The sequence below is a fragment of the Vicugna pacos genome, chromosome 16, assembly GCF_048564905.1.
Source record: "Vicugna pacos chromosome 16, VicPac4, whole genome shotgun sequence".
Lineage (NCBI taxonomy): Eukaryota > Metazoa > Chordata > Mammalia > Artiodactyla > Camelidae > Vicugna > Vicugna pacos.
In genome coordinates, this window is record NC_133002.1 from 6487736 (window position 1) to 6506160 (window position 18425).

Sequence of the window (18425 nt, forward strand, 5' to 3'; positions counted from 1 at the left end):
TTAATTACTGCACAAATGAGTTTGATGTATAAATATTTGCTTTTAAATCTTACATTTACTAGAAGTAAACGAAGTTAAACCGTTTTTTTTTCTCTTTGAGGAACTGAAAGGACAGAATGTCTTTGATTTTCTTGAGAACAGCGTACTGGCTTCAAGGCAGACTGTTGTGTAATCTGCCCGACGATAATGTAGAGCTTTTCTTACATGTTTATAGAATAAATCTTAGAAGAAAAAAAAATATGGTAGCATTTTTTCTAAATGAAATTCTACGAACATGTCACAAAACTTTGATGTTCCTGGGAGCAGTTAGGGAAATGCTGGCTTTTCAAGAGCTTATTTCAAATAGTTGAGAGGCATTCATCCCAGCGGGCTTTTGCTGTGCTGTGAATACGGCTCCAGGGTAGGGGTGGCATTTAACCCACTGAAGTCAGCACCCGGCCCTAGGGTTCCCACGTGGCTTTGTTGGAGCAGTTTTCGAGAGATCCTGCTCTGGGTGACAGTCTTCAGTGGTTGAGACTTTGTTACCTCAGACTGTCTGTCACTTCTGCCCCCAGATAAATGTAGGTTAGTGAGGGCAGAAAGCCACACCATTGACAGGAGAGGCGACATGGCCTTCCTGTCCCTTGTGGGGCTGTCGTGTGTTTAATCCCCTGATGCGTCCTCTCGTTATTTGTGAGGGTTCGTCAGAGGGCCTGTGGGCAGGAGGCAGAGCTTTTTGCTCAGGTAGAATGTCCTTTGGGGGAGGGTGAAATAGGATGGTGGCTGGGCCTGGGCCCCGAGCTCTGGGGACTCATTCTGTCTCATACACAAACTGGAAAAGACCAAGCAAGTCCCTTCACTTCTTGGGACCTCGTTTCCCCTGCCTGTCTGGTAAAGGGCTAGGGTGATGTCCAGTGTCCTTCTGGTGCTAATGAGTTCTGGGATCTTTGCTGAGCTTTCCCAACAAGCGTCTGGAGTGGAGTTGGGCAGGAAGGAGTTGAGGGCAAGCAAGAGGCCTAAGCCCTCGGACCCTTGGTTCCATGACCCAGGGCAGCACCTGCCTCCCCAGCCTCTCTGTTATGAAAGGACAAGGGGATGGCTCCCTGGCTCCCTTCCCTGCTAAAGCCGCCTTCCCCAATGCACACACGTACGCATGCGCCATTCAGTGTTTTATTTGGAAGATTTTTTAGGCAGTAGCCCAGTGTTTTGGTCAGCTCAGGCTGCCATAACAAAATACCTCAGACTGGGTGGCTTAAATAACAGAAATTAATTTTCTCACAGTCTGGAGGCTGGAAGTCCAAGATCAAGGTGCCAGCATAGTTGGGTTCTCAGGAGGCCTCTCTTCCTGGCTTGCAGACAGCATCTCACTGTGTGCTCACACGGCCTTCCCTTGGTGTGTGCACATGGAAAAGAGATGTCTCTTCTTATTCAAAGTTCATGAAGCCTGTTGGATTAGGGCCCTGATCTTATTATCTCCTAAACACCCTAATTCCAAATATAGTCACATTGGGAGTTACGGCTTCAACATACAAATTTGGGAGGGGGGACACATTTCAGGCCATGGCACCCAGTAACACAAGGATCCCTGTATATGCCAGTGGAATGAGGTCCCTGCCTTTTAAAAGTTCACGAACTGGGAGGGGTTTAGACTCATGGGCCTGAAAGCAGTAGGGTTTGTAGTTGTTCAGGGTCCTGGTTTTGGAGGAACCGGACCCGTCTGAGTCCCAGCTCAGCCACTTACCAGCTGTATGGCCTTGGGCTAATTCCTTAACCTTTCTCTCTCAGCCAGCATCCTCATCTGAGAAATCAAGAGAACCGAGTAGGTGCTTGTGAGGATCAGATGAGGGCTTTCAGGGGAGGCCCGGCACCAAGTCTGCGCCCCTACTGAGCGCTCAGCCAATGGGAGTGATCCCTGCTGCTCTGCCGCTGGGCCAACCCTGTCTCTAGCCTCAGCAACGTCCTCACTCTTCCAAATGCCCTCTCCCCAGCTTCCTAGGACTTAGACGGCAAGTGGGCAGTTAGAAACAGCACCTGCATCTGGGAACAGCCCCCATCCCCCGGTGAATCATTGTGCTTTTAACTCACTCTCAGGGCGGAGCAGTTAGTCCTTTGACCTCGTGCTGAACACATCTCTATCCTGTAACTTACAACTTTTTATGGTGAAGTAATCTCAAAATTACGCAACAGTTTCAAGGCTAGCACAAAGAACGCTTTGCCACATTTTGTCATTCATTCTTTCCTTCCTTCTCTCCCTCCTCCCTCCCCCCAACCACGATCGATTTGAGTTCTTTGAATCCCCCATGTCCCTTTACCCTTTGAATGTTTTAGTGTACATTTTCTAAGAAAAGAACATTCTCTCACGTGACCAGAGTATTATTATCAAATTCAGGAAATGTATAAGTTTATCTAGTCAGTACAGTAGTATCTAATCTGAGGTTCATGTTTCAGTTTTGCCAACTGTCCCAACAATGTTATTTAAAGCAGTTTTTTTTTCTGTTCTAGGATCCAATCCAGGATCACACACTACATTTAATATCCCCTCTTTAGTCTCCTTTAATCTGGAACAATTCCTGAACCTTCTTTGCCTTTTATGATATTGACAGTTTTTTTGAAGAGTTCAGTCCACTTATGTTGTAGGATGTCCCAGGTTGGTCCCTTAATATTTGTTTAAGGGAAGGTGAGTTAGGAAGCCGTTTCCACGTCCTTTTGGGTACGTACGTAAGTTGCCGAATGCCCCGCCTCGCACTAGGTGCTGTGAGCACAGCCTGGCTCTGCCTTGGGACTTAAGTCTGGGTTTGTGGGAACAGCAGTTACTGTCAGAAGGGCTGGAAGGGCCCCGGCCTGCTCATGATTAGGGGTCTGCCATGCTGGCACCGACAAGCTTGGAAAATACATCTTAGATGGATGCAGGGGGAGTCGGCATTCTGGAAGTCTCCAAAGATGCAGAAAATGGCCCTGCACCTGTTCCAGCATCCACTTACCTACTTCGCCTGGCCTCCTGAGGTGTCCTGAAGTTTGCACACTCCAAACCGAAGTCGCTTCTCAGAAATCTCCAGTGAGCTGCAGTCCTGGGTTCTAGACTGTCCCTGCTGCGGCTCCCCTCTGGGCCAGTGGTGGGAGAGGAGCCCCTCCTGGCTCTGCCAAGTGTCCCTGGAATTGGGAACAAGTAGGGGAGGGGACAGTCCCTGAGCCTGGAGTGTGGGAAGACAGCCAGGACCCTGGCCTATAACAAAGTCAAGCCAACTTGGGATGGCTTGTGATCTGACAGACAGCTCGTCAGACCCGGAGCCTCGCTTTTTCAGCTGTTTAACGTCTCTGTCGGACAGTATATAGTACGGAAAACAGCGAATTGTAATTTCTATTCAAACAACTGTGTAACGTCAGGAAACTATCATGCTAGTTGGAGGTATTTTGTCAGACCAAAGCGAACAATGCAAGAATGTTTTAAGTGACATCAATCTTTGCAAAACTTTGGCCAAGCCAGCTTTCATTGTGCAAAACAAAATAAAATTGATTTTCATCTGGTCATTAAGTCAACATCATTGTCTGCTGCGTTTTAACACATATTCATACTTCAAAGTGCTCTCCCTGGGGCTGCAGTCTTTCATGTGAGAGAGATCTAGAGTCCTCTGCTTTTTTGATTAAGTTAATTCAAATTAAATAAAAAGGAAAATTCAGTTCCTCAGCAACTGATGACGTTTCAAGGACTCAGGAGCCACAGGTGGCCGGTGCGCGCACGCTGGGCCTTGCAGACCTGGACCCTCATCGCAGAGCTCTCAGCTCTGCTCCGAGCTTCCCGCGGTCTGCGGGGCAGGAGTGCAGGAGAGACTTCCTTCTGCCACAGACTCGGTCACACAGGGAAAATCTGACAACAGATCGTGAAGTTGGCATTTAAACATGACTGCAGGCTATTGGCAGTGTGTCCTCTGGGCTGCTGGGTTGGATCAGAGGTGTGCTGAAAGACTGACGGAATTTCACTTCTTCTGTTGCTCGGGAAGCCGGAGCTCTGTGAGATTGGTTCCTCCATCATGGTGCTGTAGTCAGGTTTTAAAGAGAATGTGGCCAAAGCCGAATGGAGGCAGTGATTCAATCAGTGTGTGGGTCTTTACACCCCCCTGGCCCTTTGTTGTCTCAGGGCCTCGAGTGCGCAGGCCAGGGGCAGGAGCCCAGTTTCTGGCTATGGGGGTGCTTCCTGTGGGAGGGGACCCCATTCCCACTGCTGAGAGAACCGCTGCCAGGGACCCTAGGCTGGGCGCTGGGCTGAGGTGTGGTGGTGGATTCCAGAGCAGGGCGGGGGCTGGGACTCACCCATGTGGATGATAAGCCGCGGCTGGATTAATACTGCTCCCACATCTCAGACATCTGCTGCCAGGGACATCCAGCCCTGTTCCCAGGCCAGACTCCACTCGCTGGTCCACGAAAGTGTGGGTGAGGGGGCAGGGTTGGCAGGTGTCTCTAAGCTCCCAGGACCCAGCTCACAACTGCTGAGGAAGCCACACAGCCAGCCATATACTAGGGGAGTGTCTGAGTCTACTTGAAAGTGCCTGTCTGCCTGTGGTCCTTGCCTGTGTGTGCGCCTCTGTCCCCGCCTCCTGGCCACCTCAGCCCAGGAGCCAAGGAGGGAAGCTGAGCGGCCGAGGCTCCCGCTGCTGCCTCTGCTCCAGCCAGGATGTGGCTCCTGCACACTCTGCTCTGCGTGACCGGTAAGTCAGCCTCCCCCTGCCCTGGGTGGCGGCTGTGCTCTCCCTTTCTGTGTATCTGGTGGGGCTCAGGGCCTGAGATCAGAGAGAGTATGGGGACCCCCCCATCAGGAGAGGTCCCCACACTCAGGGTGTCCAGACCCCCAGGCTTGCTGGGAAGGGCCTCTGAGGCTCTCTGTTGGCAGAGTTGACCGCCTGTGACTTTGTGACTTCAGACTCCAGACCTCTGCCCTTTGTTCCTCCCGCCACCTGCCCTCCCTCCCTGGGCCTTCTCCCCCAGCACCCACTCCAAGCAGCTCCTCACATCTGGGCCGAGCTTGTCCCCTATGTGCAGAGGCTGGCAATGCCCACCTGCCCGGCAGAGCTCCCTTCTCTTATAGACCAGGGGTTTGGCTGAGGGCAAGGACCCTGTGAGCAGGTGGGCGTTGTGTGTGGCAGAGGGCGAATGCTGGGGGGAGCCTGCTTCCTGTTCCTGACGTCAGGGCCCACATGAGAACCTGTGTGGGGAGGGGGCGCTTCCTCTCCACACCGCCTGGGGTCCTGTTCTGGCCTTTAAAACTCTCATGGAAGCCCCTGGGGGCAAGCCAAGCCAGGAGCCGCACCCACCCACCAGGCCCCAAGGATGAGGTTGAGTGTGGTCAGCAAGTCCCCTGGGGCTGCTCGGATCAAGCCTGAGGCCAGGGTGGTCCTGCCTAGTGATCTGGGTGGACTTCCAGGGGGGCCTCCTACACTGGTCAGAAGCTGGAGGGAAGAATGAGATGCACCACAGGCAGGTGTAGTTTCAAGGCTCCTGGGAGCCTGAGTTCTCCCTAGGAACGGGACAAGTGGGGTGCGCAGTGAGTGAATGCCAGACGGTAGCTGAGAGCTGGGGCCGAGCTGGCGGGGGTCAGGGGAGGCTCAGAATTAGCACCCACCTTGGGGCCAGATCACCCAAGAAGCAAGCAAGGTGTATGTGTGTAGGGTACCAGCAAAGCATACATTTTATACTTCTAATATTTGACGTTTCAAAGACATTACAATAATCATCATGGAAAGATCAAAATTTTCTTAAAACTTCCTTATTTTACAGTTTAGACTTCCCTTTATTTTCGGTTACATATGGGGTGTGGAGAGAGTCTTACACCTCTTATGGCTTATGGCTTTGATCCCCCATCACCAGGAATGTCCAGAGGAGATGCTTAGACCAGACCCTAGTCCACTCCCTCCCGTCCCAGTACAGAGGAGGGGACTGAGGCCCAGAGAGGGGCAATGACTGGCTAGGATTACAAGCAAGTATTGGCAGAAATGGGGCTCAAGCCCCTGCCTCTACCTGCCTCCAGCTCAGTAGAATACCCCACGGCCTGGGACACTAGCCCTGCTGTCACTCTAGCCTCCTGCTCATCCCTGTCTCCTGTGGCCTCTGAAACAACCAGCCATCACTCCAGCAACTTTTTTAGTGATGTCAATCCAGATGACATTTATCAAACCCCTTCTGAGGCTGAGACACTCCCCAGGCTGATGGACAGCAGAGAGCAAGATGGAGTAGGCATGGAATGAGATACAGCCTGAAGCCTGGCTAAGCTATGGGCCAGGACGGGGGAGAGCAGGGCCCCAGCAGCTCCAGTCTGAGTGGGAGGAACAGAGCTGTGACACTTCTGCTCCATGCTGTGAGGTCCTGAGACTTAGGGATGGACCAATCCCGAAGAGCTTCCTGGAGGAGGTGAGATTGGCACTGAGTCTTAAGGACTGGGGAGAGTCTGCGTAAGTGACAAGGAGATGCCAGGGAGGGAGGAGGAACCCCTCAGACTGTGACCTTAGGCCCAGGGCCCTGCATCCTGTGCCTGGCTGGGCCTCCTTGGTCTGTAAAGAATCCAGACTGTTCCTGGCCTGACCCTGACCTTCCACCCTTTCCAAGCACCTACTGGGCTCCTCACCCATGGGAGCAGATGAGATGACATCAGCTGTCTCAGACAGTCAGATGCAGATACATAAGCACACTGAAAGTCTGGACCTGCCCATCTCATCCTGCTACCATACGGCCTGCTGTCCCCAGGTCAGTCTTCAACTCTAACTCATCCTGTGACCACAGCTGCTGACTTCTCCCTGGGTCTCAGAGACTGAGTCTACATGGCTCGTGGGAAGAAGGGACCTGTGCTCTCAGCCTAGAGAAACTTACAGAGGTGAAGGGGCCAGAAGTCCAGGCTGCCTGCTCTGCTGTTGCACCAACTTCAGGCTGGGACCAGGGATCCTGCTGGGCCCTGCAGAGGGGAGCGGGGAGGTGGCAGAACTGGCTCTGCAGAGGGCACAACCCCAGACCCGTGACAAGTGTGTGATAGAAAGCCTTGGTCACTGAGGACGGGGGCTGTAGTGTCCAAGGTGGCCCTGGGGCTGGGGGAGGTCCTTAGCAAGTCCAGACTGGTGGCGGGAAGGGAGAGGGGGCTTTCCGTGTAGGAGAAACAGAAGGACAGCGATGTGGGGTGTGAGGGGTCTGTTTCAGAAGATGCAGGGTGATGTTTGGGAACAGAAGGCTGTCATCTCTGACGTTGCCTGCCCCCTACAACCAGGACACGCTGGCCCTGGGGTGAGCAGGCCACTTGCACACAGTGACCCTCCATCCTCAGCACACAGGAGGGCCACTGAGGATGCCTTCAGGTCACACACAGGGGATGGGGAAAGGGCATTCCACGTGGACGTAGAAAAGTGCAGTGTTTGGGGCCCGCCAGGTGTGGGGTGCGGACCTCGTTGGGGCCAGACGTCTCCCACCTTCTCTGGGAGGCCGGCTTGTGGAGTATAGACAGGGGTCATATTGGCGGTCAGGCTGGGGAGGTCCAGGTGGGTAGTGGGGAGTTGGGGGCACCCAGAGTGCCAGGTAGCGGGAAGCCCGGCAGGCCTCCAGCTGTGACAGTGACAGACTGGTGTGGAAGGCGGAGTCCTGGAGAAAGCAGAGGCAGAGGGGCCAGTGAGGAGGCTGCTGCCGTCGTCCAGTCAAGGGGAGCTGGGGCAGGTGGACAGGGGAGGGGGAGACATTTATGAAAAATATTAAGGAGGAAAATTGGCACGCGTTTAGCACAGGGCCCAGCAGCACAGCCTGCTGCAGATCTGCTGGCCACGGTTGCCAGGCGGCCTGTGAAGGGGGCCCAGGGGGAGAGGCTGAGATGATGAGGCTGGATATGAGAGACCGAGGTGGGTGGTCAGAGGGTGAGCTGCCCCCCGGGACAGGCGGCTGCAGACAGCTCTGAGGCATGAGCCCCCCAAGGCCTTTCTGGGTGTTCTGGGCTGGGCGTCAGGACAGCTGTCTAGTCTCACTTCTATGGCTGGGCTCCTTGTATAAATTTGGGCAAACCAATGCCCCCCACTGCCCCTCAGCCTCAGTTTGCTAAACCAGGAGTAGTACCATGAGAATGTGTGTTTAAAATGCCCGGCGTAGGGGAGGATATAGCTCAGTGTTAGAGCACTTGTTTAGCATGCAGGAGGTCCTGGGTTCAATCCCCAGTACTTCCATTAAAGAATAAAAAAATAAATAAATAAAATGTGATGGAGGAGAGAGGGGCTGGTGTGGGGAGAAGTGGTGGCTGACAGTGTGGAGGGAGGGTCTGACTCAGTGGGCCCGTGTGGTGTGCTGGGACAGCTTGGGGAGGCAGCCCTGTGGGTGGTGTGGTGACAGACGGGTTCAGCGGGCTCTCACCTCTGACAGCACGAGAAGGGGCTTGAGATTGCAGGCAAGGCCGTCAGAGAGAATGTGACAGGCCCTCCCTTGTGGTTCTGACACTGACATCAGCACCCACGTACTGAGCCTCTGAAGTGTCAGATGCTGGCCGGCATCACCCTGCTTGTCTGCAGGGCCTCGTATCACAGGTGGGGAGACAGAGGTGAGGTCCTTCAGGGACTCTGGCAAAGCGAGAATTTGAGTTCAGGACTGCCTCCCTCTGGGACCCACGCTCCTTTTCTCTGAGTCTCGGTGGGAAGGGAAGGGGTCACCTGGCGCAAGGGCAGCCCAAGCAGAGGGGCAATGGCAGGGGCCTGGGGGAGTATGCACGAGCGAGGCAGCTCACACCTCGCGGACCCCAGGCACAGCTGGCTCTCTGGGGAGGCCCAGCAGACCCCGTGACACCCCTCCACACACACATGTTCTCACTCCCTGCGCCAGCCAACATCAGGGTTCTCACTGACCTAGTTACCAGCTCTCTAACCCAGCTCTGCCCCAGTTCCCCAGTTCTGCTGGCCCTACGGGGAGCTGTGCCCAGCAGGAGCGGTGCCCAGCTTCTGCTGACCATGTGTGACCCTGCTTTCTGTTTACACCAACACCGCAGTGCCTCTAGCTTTTACTACAGGCTTCAGAATGAGGCAGACCTGGGCCCCAGACACGAATTTCTATCTGTTGATGGGCCTTGAGCAAATCACTCGACCTCTCTGAGTCTCAGCGCCTGAGTGTGGCGCCTGGAAGACAGCAGGTAGTGCAGGAAGGTAGCTGTGATGGTCTCTGCTTCTCTGCTCCCCTTTCCCACCCCTCAGGGATCTTGCACCGAGATCCTTCAGTTGAGCAAAGTGAAAATGGGGATGGGGGTGTGGGATGAGGATCAGGAATCTCTGGCCCCCTCTGACATTGCCACGACACCTCATCCGGGCCTGGCTTTGTGCTGAGCGGGACTTTGTGGTTGGAGGGGGGAACTGGTGTCATGGATGACTCAGATCAGATTATAGTTTTGGGGAGACAGACTTTATCACAGATCACTCTAACCCAGACAGGATTTAGTCAGAGCCAGACAGAGACACCATAGGATGCCAAGGGGGCTCAGGGACCATTGGGTTACTCTGGCAAAGAATCTGGATTGGCTCCTAGGACAGGGAGTGCCTGAACAGGACCCCAGAGGATGGAGCAGAGGTAACAGCTTGTGCAAAGGCCCGGAGATGGGAGTGTGCAGATGGCCTTCAGGAAGTGGGGTATCAAGGAGCCGGAGAGCAGACCTGGCAGAAGGGGCATCGGGCTGAATAGGGAGGTGCCACGGATGCTCAGGGGACGAGCCTGGACTTATCACAGGGTTTCAGTTCATGTCGGTAAGTCAGGCAGACAGTAGAAAAGGGAAAGAAGGCCTTCCAGTCTCCCCTTGTAAGAAGCGGGTAGTTCTCACTTTTTAGTTTTTCCACCCGCCCCATTATTTTAAGACGAGTTTTATCTCAGTGCATTGCAAATTTTTACGAGTCACTACACCATCCTTCTGGGCAAGGCAGAGGTATAAAGGGAAAGGAATAAAAAGCAGGTGTCTATTTTGTGCCAGGCTCAGGGAAAGGGATGGGGAGTTGAGAGAGAGCAGACACAGCCCTCTCACAGGGCACCTGTTCCACCAGCCTTTAAAAGGGTGATTTTAAACAAAGTTTTAAGTGTGTAAGGAAAATGGCAATGATACACCCAATATGCGTACCACCCAGGTGACACAGCTATCAAGACCTTGCCGCCCTTGCTTTCATTTCACTGTCCCTTTTTTATTTCCTTTACCAAAGTATTTTATTTAAAGTCTTGCTGCTCACGATTTGGTCTGGGGGATGTCAGCCCCACTCCCTGAACTGCTGAATCAGAATCTGCATTTTGAGAAGACACGTGGGTGATTCATTTGCACATTGATGTTTCAGAAGCATTATGTGAAAGTAAATCCCTCATATCAAGTCATTTCACCCTTAAATACTTCAGTATGCATTTCTGCAGTACAGGGATGTTTTCTTACACAGCCACCATGTTCTCATCACTGAACAAAATTAGCCAGAATTCTTTGTTATTGTCTAATACCCAGTCCATATTCAATTCTTTCTGACTGTCTCAAAATGTCTATTTTTAAAAGTCAGGGTGTTCAAATCAAGAGTCGGACAAGGTCTGCACATCCCGTGTGATCGCTAGGATGCCTCTCTTAGTCTAGAGGGGGCCCCTGCCACCCCCACCCTTTTTTTTTAATGGTTTATGAGTCTTTTTCAAATCTTTCCTTTACTGCAGACAGAGCTCAGTCACTTCTCTTATGGGACATCTTCATTCAGGATTTGTGCATTTGCTTCCTCTCAATGTGTGTGTTTTGTCCCTCAACCCCCTATACTTCCTGAAACCTGGAAGTTAGGACTAATGCCTTCGCTAAATTCAGGTTTAACTATTTTGGCAAGCATCCTTGCAACAGTCAGGAGGATTTTGCCATCCTTCCTGCATTTATCTCACTCCTTTCTGTTTCCTTTGCTGGGGTATTTTAAAGACTTGATTTTCGAAGTGTGGGCTGATGACTGGCATGGCAGCCTGGTCATCACTAGGGAGCTTGTTAGAAATGCAGTCTTGGGCTCCAGTAATCTTCCTAGGGGGTCACGCCAGAAGGCACGCAGGCCTGGGGGACCCACTCTGAGGGATGGTAAGATGAGCCAGTGGGCTCAGGGGGTGTCAGCCTAATTGCAAAGTGCTCTATCGAACTTTCATCTAGTAGCTTCATCCATGGATGATTGTCGACTGAATTAATTACTGCATTTCATTGTGCCTTACAAAATTGTGTTACGATTCTGTTATTCTAACTACACTCATTAGTAATGATTCTTCTGTGAAGAACTTTTTCTCGTCAGCTAGGACTATTTGGTGACCCTGAAATGCAGCTCACATAGAAAAGTCTAGAAAAGTGCTTAATATTCTTCCTTTAACAGTCAATTTTCAGAATAAGGGGGTGATGCCCTCAGTATTTCTAATGGTGGATAATACAGTGTTTTTTTTTCTTTTAATTGAAGTACCATCAGTTACAATGTGTCAGTTTCTGGTATACAGCATCATGTCCCAGTCATGCATGTGTGTGTATATATATAATATATTATATATATACACACACATGCATATTCATTTTCATATTCTTTTTCATTAAAGGTTATTACAAGATATTGAATATAGTTCCCTGTGCTATACAGAAGAAATTTGTTTTTTATCTATTTTTTATATATAGTGGTTAACAATTTCAAATCTCAAACTTCCAAATTTATCCCTTCCCACCCCCCGTCCCCCAGTAACCATAAGATTGTTTACTATGTCTGAGAGTCTGTTTCTATTTTGTAAATGAATTCATTAGTGTCTTCTTTTTTCTTTCTATTTTTTAGATTCCACATATGAGTGCTATCATATGGTATTTTTCTTTCTCTTTCTGGCATCTTCAATGCCGTGTTTTGGTTTGTTTTTGTTTTCTCTCTGTCTTTTATGAATTATTATGAATCCCTGGAATTTTTATATATTCAATGTGCTTCAAACACTTGCAATTATTATCATTAATTTTTTATTGAACTATAGTTGATTAATACTATTGTGTTAGCTTCAGGTGTACAGCAAAGTAATTCAGTTATATATGTGTGTATATATGTTCTTATTTTTAGATTCTTTTCCATTATAGGTTATTACAAGATATTAAACATAGTTCCCTGTGCTATATGGTAAACCCTTGTTGTGTATCTATTTTATATCTAGTGGTGTGTCTGTTGATCCTGAACTCCTAATTTATCCCTCCTCCCCCTGCAATTATTTTTTAATGTAAACTTTTTTTTTGAAGAGAACACACACAAAAATGGAGAAATTCAGATTAGTGAATTTTCAGATTAAATGAAATCCATGTGCTGGTACCCCTTTCGAGAATCAGAGAATATTACCAATATCCAAGAAGTACCTCTCACAGCCCCTCCAGCCATGACCTTACCCCCAAGGGTAACCACTCTCCTGACTTCTAATACTATGTATTAATTTGCCTGTTTTGAGCTTTGTATACATAGAATTATACTACGTGTTCTGTTTTGTTTCTGGCATCTTTCATCCAACATTGCGTTTGTGAGATCCACCCACTTCATTAATTATTTTCATTGCCTTAGAGTGTTCCCTTGGTGAATACACCACAGTTTATTCATTTTCTTCTATTGTTGACGTATATTTGGGTTGTTGCAGTCTGGGGTTATTATAAGAGGTGGGGCTGTGAACACTTTTGTACATGTCTTCTCATGAACATATGAGCACATTTCTATTGGGTTTATGCCTAAGAGTAGAATTGCTGGAGTATGAGTCACATGTATACTCAGCTTTTGTTGACACCGCCAAAGGGTTTCTAAAGGGATCAAACGGCAGACATCAGTACAGGTCATCCCTAAACATTTCAGCATACCTATCAACTAGAGTTCAATATTTGCTTATTGGTTTTTTTTTTTTTTTGAGGTAAAATTTACACACAGTGAAAAGCACAAATTTTAAGTGGACCATTTGATGTACTTTTGACAAATGCACACGTTTGTAATCCAAACACCTGTAGAGATATAGGATACTTCCATCACCCCAGAAAGCTCCCTCCTGCCCCCTCCCAGTTAATCCTCACCCCTGACTCCCCTAGGCAGTATATTTTTTACTATAGATTAGTTTTGCTGGTTCCAGAACACCACATAGATGGAATTCCGCAGTACTCTTCTACGTAAGCCTTCTTGCACTCAGCACAGTGACTGTTGTGAGTCACCCCTCCTGCTGTGTGTGTTAGCTGTTTGTTCCTTTTCACTCAGTCCACGGTCTGAATACACCACTGCCAGCTTATCTGTTCCCCAGTTGATGGACTTTTGGGTTGTTTCCAGTTTGGGATTGTTACAAATAAAGCTGCTATAAAAATTCCTTTTTTTTTCAGCTATTTTTGAGGACATATGTTTTCTCTTGGGTCACTTGGTGGGGGTCACATAGACAGAATATATGCAGCCCCTCTCCTGGGACCCATAGTCTATTTGAACTTTGGTCCATGACACAGTGTTGAGCATGTGCTCTGTGGCAGGTGTAGAAAGTGCACAGTGGGAGGTGGGAGAAGGTGACAGAGCTCTGGGAGATAACCAAGGAAGGCCTCCTGGAGGAAGGGGCCTTGGTGCCAACACAACTTGGTTTAGTAGGAGGATCAGGAGCTGAGGTCAGACACGCCTTCATGCCAGCCCTATTCCCATGGGAAAAAATATCCTTGGGAATCTCGCTTTTTTTCATCTGTAAAATGGGGATAACCACACCTCAGGATTTGATGGAATAGTGGTGCCTCTTTTGTTAAATATTCTTTTTTTCTCCTCAGGCCTGGCTCCTGTGGCCGCCTTCAACGTGGATGTGGTCCGGACCTGGGTGACTCCCGAGGGAGGCGCCCCCTACGTGCTCAGCTCCCTTCTGCACCAAGACTCCAGCACCAACCAGACCTGGTGAGTGGGGTCTGGTGGACGAGAAGGAGTGGGGTGTGAGGACTAAGGGGTCCTGTTGAGCCTGAGACGGTCCCTGACAAGGCCTTGGCACCCCACCCCACAGCCTGGGGAGAACCTCCTGTCACTTTCAGGAGGGCGTGCAGGAGAGAGGCTGTGAGCTCAGGGCCAGTCCTCCCAGCCAGAGCCCCTCTCCTCACCCTGGGCCCCCTTCACTACCAGGGATGAGGGGGTGGGGGGACTAAAAAAACTCTTTGAAATTAAAGTTTATTAAATTCCCAGGGGGAGGGTATAGCTCAGTGGTAGAGCGCAGGCACCTGGCATACATGAGGTCCTGGGTTCAATCCCCAGTGCCTCCATTAAAATACATAAACCTAAGTACCTCGCCCAAAATAAACAACAAAAAAATTTTTTAAATTTCCCAGGGATCAAAGAGAAGTTATCATTTACTCTAAAGGCTACAAAATAAACTCATCAAACAATTTTAAAAAGTTTATTAAGGCTCTTTTGCCCCTTACAAAAGTAACACATGCTCTATATAGATGTTTGGACAAGTGACAAAAAGTATTTTTTTTAAATGGAAAATATGAGGCAGGCCAGAGCGGTTACGAGGCACGCTGTGGGTCTGGTCACTGTGGTTCAGAGACAGCTTTGCTCTATACTTACAGCAGCCTCAGTTTCTCATCTCTGCAGTGGGGTGATATTTTCTGACCTCACCAGGTTGTTGCAAGGATGCTTTGAGTTAAGGCACCTGAAGGATTTGGCACAATTTCTGGCCAAGTTTAAGATCAATACACATTACCTTATATTTTAAAAATATCATCTGTACCCACCCATTAGATCAGCAAAACAGTTTAAATCTGACACCATTCTGCTGGTAAGGATGTGGTGAAACAGGAGTTTGTGGGCATGTGAGTTGGTAGAATGACCTTGGAGCACCATTTTGCCACTACGGGCAGAGCTGAGGATGCACGTGGCCTTTGACTCATCGATTCCACTCCCAGATACCAGCCCTAGGGACATTCTCAGGCACACGTAAAGATACTGATGGTGACATTGTTTTGAGCCATGAGAGGCGGGAAATCTGCATCCTCGGAAACTGGAAGGAATAGGTGGGATTCATCCGACGTGATGCTAAAAGCAGGTTCGTTGAACGAAATGAGTGCAATGGTTATGAACTGGATCAATCTAAGATGAAAAAGGCAAGTTGTAGAATAATATATACCACGGCCATTCACGCCACAAATGTTTATATGGAGCACCTACTGTATGCCGGGCCCTGATGATACAGCGGGGAGCAAAGCAGACACAAATCCTTAAACTCAGGGGAGACAGACAATAAGCGAGGAAATCCACAGTGAACTCTGTCAGACAGTGAGAGTGGTGCTGGTGCAGAGGCACGTCTTTGGTTTTAGGAGAAGTTCTGCCGTGAAGGGTCACGATACACATGCCAATGTCCCCCTGTTGTCACCAAAACGACTTTCAGAGCTGCTTTGTTTTGAAGCCAGGGTCCGGTCAAGGTTCATGCGTTGTATATCTTTGCTGTCTCTTTGGTCACCGTTAATCTAGGGCGGTCCCTCCCCTCCCCCCTCTGGTTCGTGCGGGTCATAGGCCTCTTTCTGTGCGTGCAGCTGCCCCAGGCTGGTTCCCTCCCCACCCCTCCCCACCCCCGCTGCCTTGCTTCTGGCCAATGATCCAGGGTTTCCTTCAAACCCAACACACCTGAGCCGTGAGCTCGGGGGTCCGGAGGGCTTTGGGGCAGAGCCAGGTGAGGTGCTTGGGGCTCCTGGCTGAGCAGAGCTCAGTTTAGTGGGAGATGGGTGGACGGTGGCAGCTCCTGGGGCAGCCTCACAGCCCTGGACCTGGGCTTGGACCCCATGCTTGGTTTCCTCATTGTACAGTGAAGAAGCTGGTGACCATTAGATTTAAGTGGTGAGGGCAGGGCCCATTCACTCATTCATTCATTTAAGGAGCACCTACTCAGTGCCAGGCAAAGCTGCGGGGAGGAGACAAGTGAAGGAGACACAGTCCCTGCCCTCATGGAGCTCCAGGCTCATGCGGGAAACAGGCAAGTCAGGCAATGACAAGAGGAGTGATGGCTGCTCTGTGGGGATGTCCAGGGAGCTTTGGGGACGCAGTGGCACATAGTCCAGAGACTATGCATCGACACAGGGAGTTGGGGGCCAAGTAGGAATTGGTGTGAGAAGGCATGAGAAGGGGAGTCGGGGCTGAGAACAGCTTGGGTGAAGTCTGGAAGGCCTGAGTGAGGTTGGGGAGCTGGGGAAGTGTCGAGGCTGAGGCTGAGAGCCATGAGAAATTGGATGGAGGACGTGGGCGGTGCCTTGTCCCCTGGCACAGAGGGTCTGGGCAGCCAGAAGGCTTGAAGCAGGGAGGGTAGTGAGAAGGTCCTTAGGATGTATCTGGCTACAGGAAAATGAATTAAGATGAATTCTGGTTGCCACACAGAAAACTGCCCACATCGTCCACGTGCCGCTCAGGAAATGTTCACAAAGTGAGCCACCCACGGATGTGGCATCCAGATCAAGAGGCAGAACAGGGCCGGCCTATCATAAGCCCCCTGCAGCTGTGTGCTCCCCCCCAGGCACAGCCCGGGTGGGGAGAGTTACGCGCTGTCCCCGCTGTCCATCTCCACGGACCGGCTCTGCCTGTTCTTGGGACGTGTCATAAACGAGGCATGCAGTAGGTGCTCTGTTATGTCAGACTCCTCTCCCTCAGCATGCAGTCTAGGAGTCTGACCTGGCATTGCCTGAGGCGGTGGTGCTCATGGAGGTTGCTAGAGTTTTCCTTTGTGTGAACGGTGCTAATGAGGAGTGTTCTGGCAGTTTCCTTGGGTCAGAAGGAACAGCACAGCTCCGCACTTTCTTTTGCTGGGTGAGGGCACTTCTTTTTTTTTTTTTTTATCAGGCACGTACCCAGCAGTGGAACTGCTGGATCATGGCTTCTGGGTTAGGTCAGCATTCAGTTTTGCAAACTTTGCAGTGTGTGAGCGTTCTGCTTGCTCCCCCGACTTGTCAAGGCCAGATTTCAGCCCGAGTTATTGGTGACCGTCTCCTGCCCAGGCTCCTCCCACCAGTACCCCAGCAGGGCCCTCACCACACGAGCTTCAGGCCCAACAGTCCTTAACGTCCCCTGCCTCAGAAGCCAAACTGAAAGATCACAGTGGATGGGGGACTTTGAAGCCCTGGGAGCAGAAGGCTCTCAGCCCACCCAGTGGTGGCAGGGAGAGCCCAGCTGCGTGCAAGAAAACCTCCCTGAACACCTGCTGAAGCAGAGTGGGGGGCTCGTGGGTTTGAACATGCAGGGAAGGAGGATGTGGTGGGAGGCAGTTCTGGGTTCCTGATGCAGACACTGGAGCCTGAGACCACAGGCTGCTGCACAGGGCAGGAAACGCACTGCTGGCCGCCCCGGGGCCACAGAGGAACCAGTTGGGCTCCCCTTGTGAGGATGACATGTCCCTCTCACTCCCTCACGTTGTTCCTCCTTAAGATGTAACAGCCTCGGCTGGCTGCATTGGGAGCTGCAGCAGGATGGAGTGGAATATAAAGGCCTTCCCCCTGGGCGGGATGGGAATAGACTCTGAGGACAAAGATGGGTTATGGATGAAGGTAGGCAGGAAACGCGCTGCACCCAGCCCAGGTGTAATAGGGTCCCTGGGGCTGCCAGCTGATGGTTGTTCAGTTATTGTTGAATTTGTTAGTCACTCAGTTGATAAATCTGGAGCTCAAGAGACCACCCACCACGGTGGGGGTGTAATAGGGTCCCTGGGGCTGCCAGCTGATGGTTGTTCAGTTATTGTTGAATTTGTTAGTCACTCAGTTGATAAATCTGGAGCTCAAGAGACCACCCACCAGACTGGGCCCCAGGCCACAGCATAGCATGACCAATATGTATGGCAATCTTGGGTTCTGAAGTGCACAGCCTGTGCAACTGTACATGGTTGTCTCTCAGGAACTCACAATCTACGTGGGAACAAAAGCTAAGAATAAAGGAAGAGTGAGGGCTTCCTGGAGGGCTTGGAGAGGGTCAAGGTGGTCCTACTTTGGGGGTGACTTCCTGAGGAGCTGGCATTTGGGATAACTGTTCTGCAGGAAAGAAGGTAAAAGGCATTGCAGGCAGAAGAAACAGCTTGGGCCCAGGGCCTGAAGGGGGAAGGAGAGCGGAGGCTATTCCAGGCCTGCACCTACCCTAGCAAAACACGGTCTGGGCGGGAGCAAAGTTCTGAGCCCACCTTTGTGGGGGAGGAGAGATTAAGGTGCTGGGCCCAGGGCTGAGGCCCAGGGCTGAGGCTCAGGCTGGGGAGGGGTCTGGGGAAAGAGGCAGGTTGCTGAGCAGGCGACCTAATTTGGGAGCTCAGCTGCAAGCCCACAGATCTCAGCTGCATCAGCCCTCCTCCCCTCAGCCCTGCCCCAGATCGGCCCCCTCACCTGCTACCTGGGCTGCCATTCAACAGTCATTCAACAAATATTTACCGAGCCCCTGCTCTGTGCCAGCCACTGCTCGAGATGTTAGAAATAACATGGCGAACAACACAGACAAGATTCCCTGGGGAACTTA

At 50.9% G+C, this 18425-nt stretch overlaps 2 protein-coding genes and 1 non-coding gene across 5 annotated transcripts in view; 2 read left to right on the top strand and 1 right to left on the bottom strand.

The window, feature by feature from the left end:
- LOC102535275 (C-C motif chemokine 4) overlaps window positions 1-3530 on the bottom strand; it is a 68101-nt gene extending 64571 nt beyond the window's left edge. Inside the window, exon 1 of the mRNA XM_072940320.1 lies at window positions 2961-3530. The gene's annotated coding sequence lies outside the window, so the exon portion shown is untranslated. The remainder of the gene's footprint in view (window positions 1-2960) is intronic.
- Window positions 3531-4350: 820 nt separating this feature from the next.
- LOC102546106 (integrin alpha-E) overlaps window positions 4351-18425 on the top strand; it is a 51818-nt gene continuing 37743 nt past the window's right edge. For all 3 annotated transcript variants that reach the window (XM_072940318.1, XM_072940317.1, XM_072940319.1), the window contains exons 1-2: window positions 4351-4682; window positions 13733-13853. In XM_072940318.1, coding sequence (XP_072796419.1) covers window positions 4649-4682; window positions 13733-13853 — 155 coding nt within the window. In that variant the 5' untranslated portion in view covers window positions 4351-4648. The remainder of the gene's footprint in view (window positions 4683-13732; window positions 13854-18425) is intronic.
- Window positions 14135-14209, top strand: TRNAP-UGG (transfer RNA proline (anticodon UGG)). Its single transcript has one exon. It is a non-coding gene; the product is annotated as a tRNA-Pro (tRNA).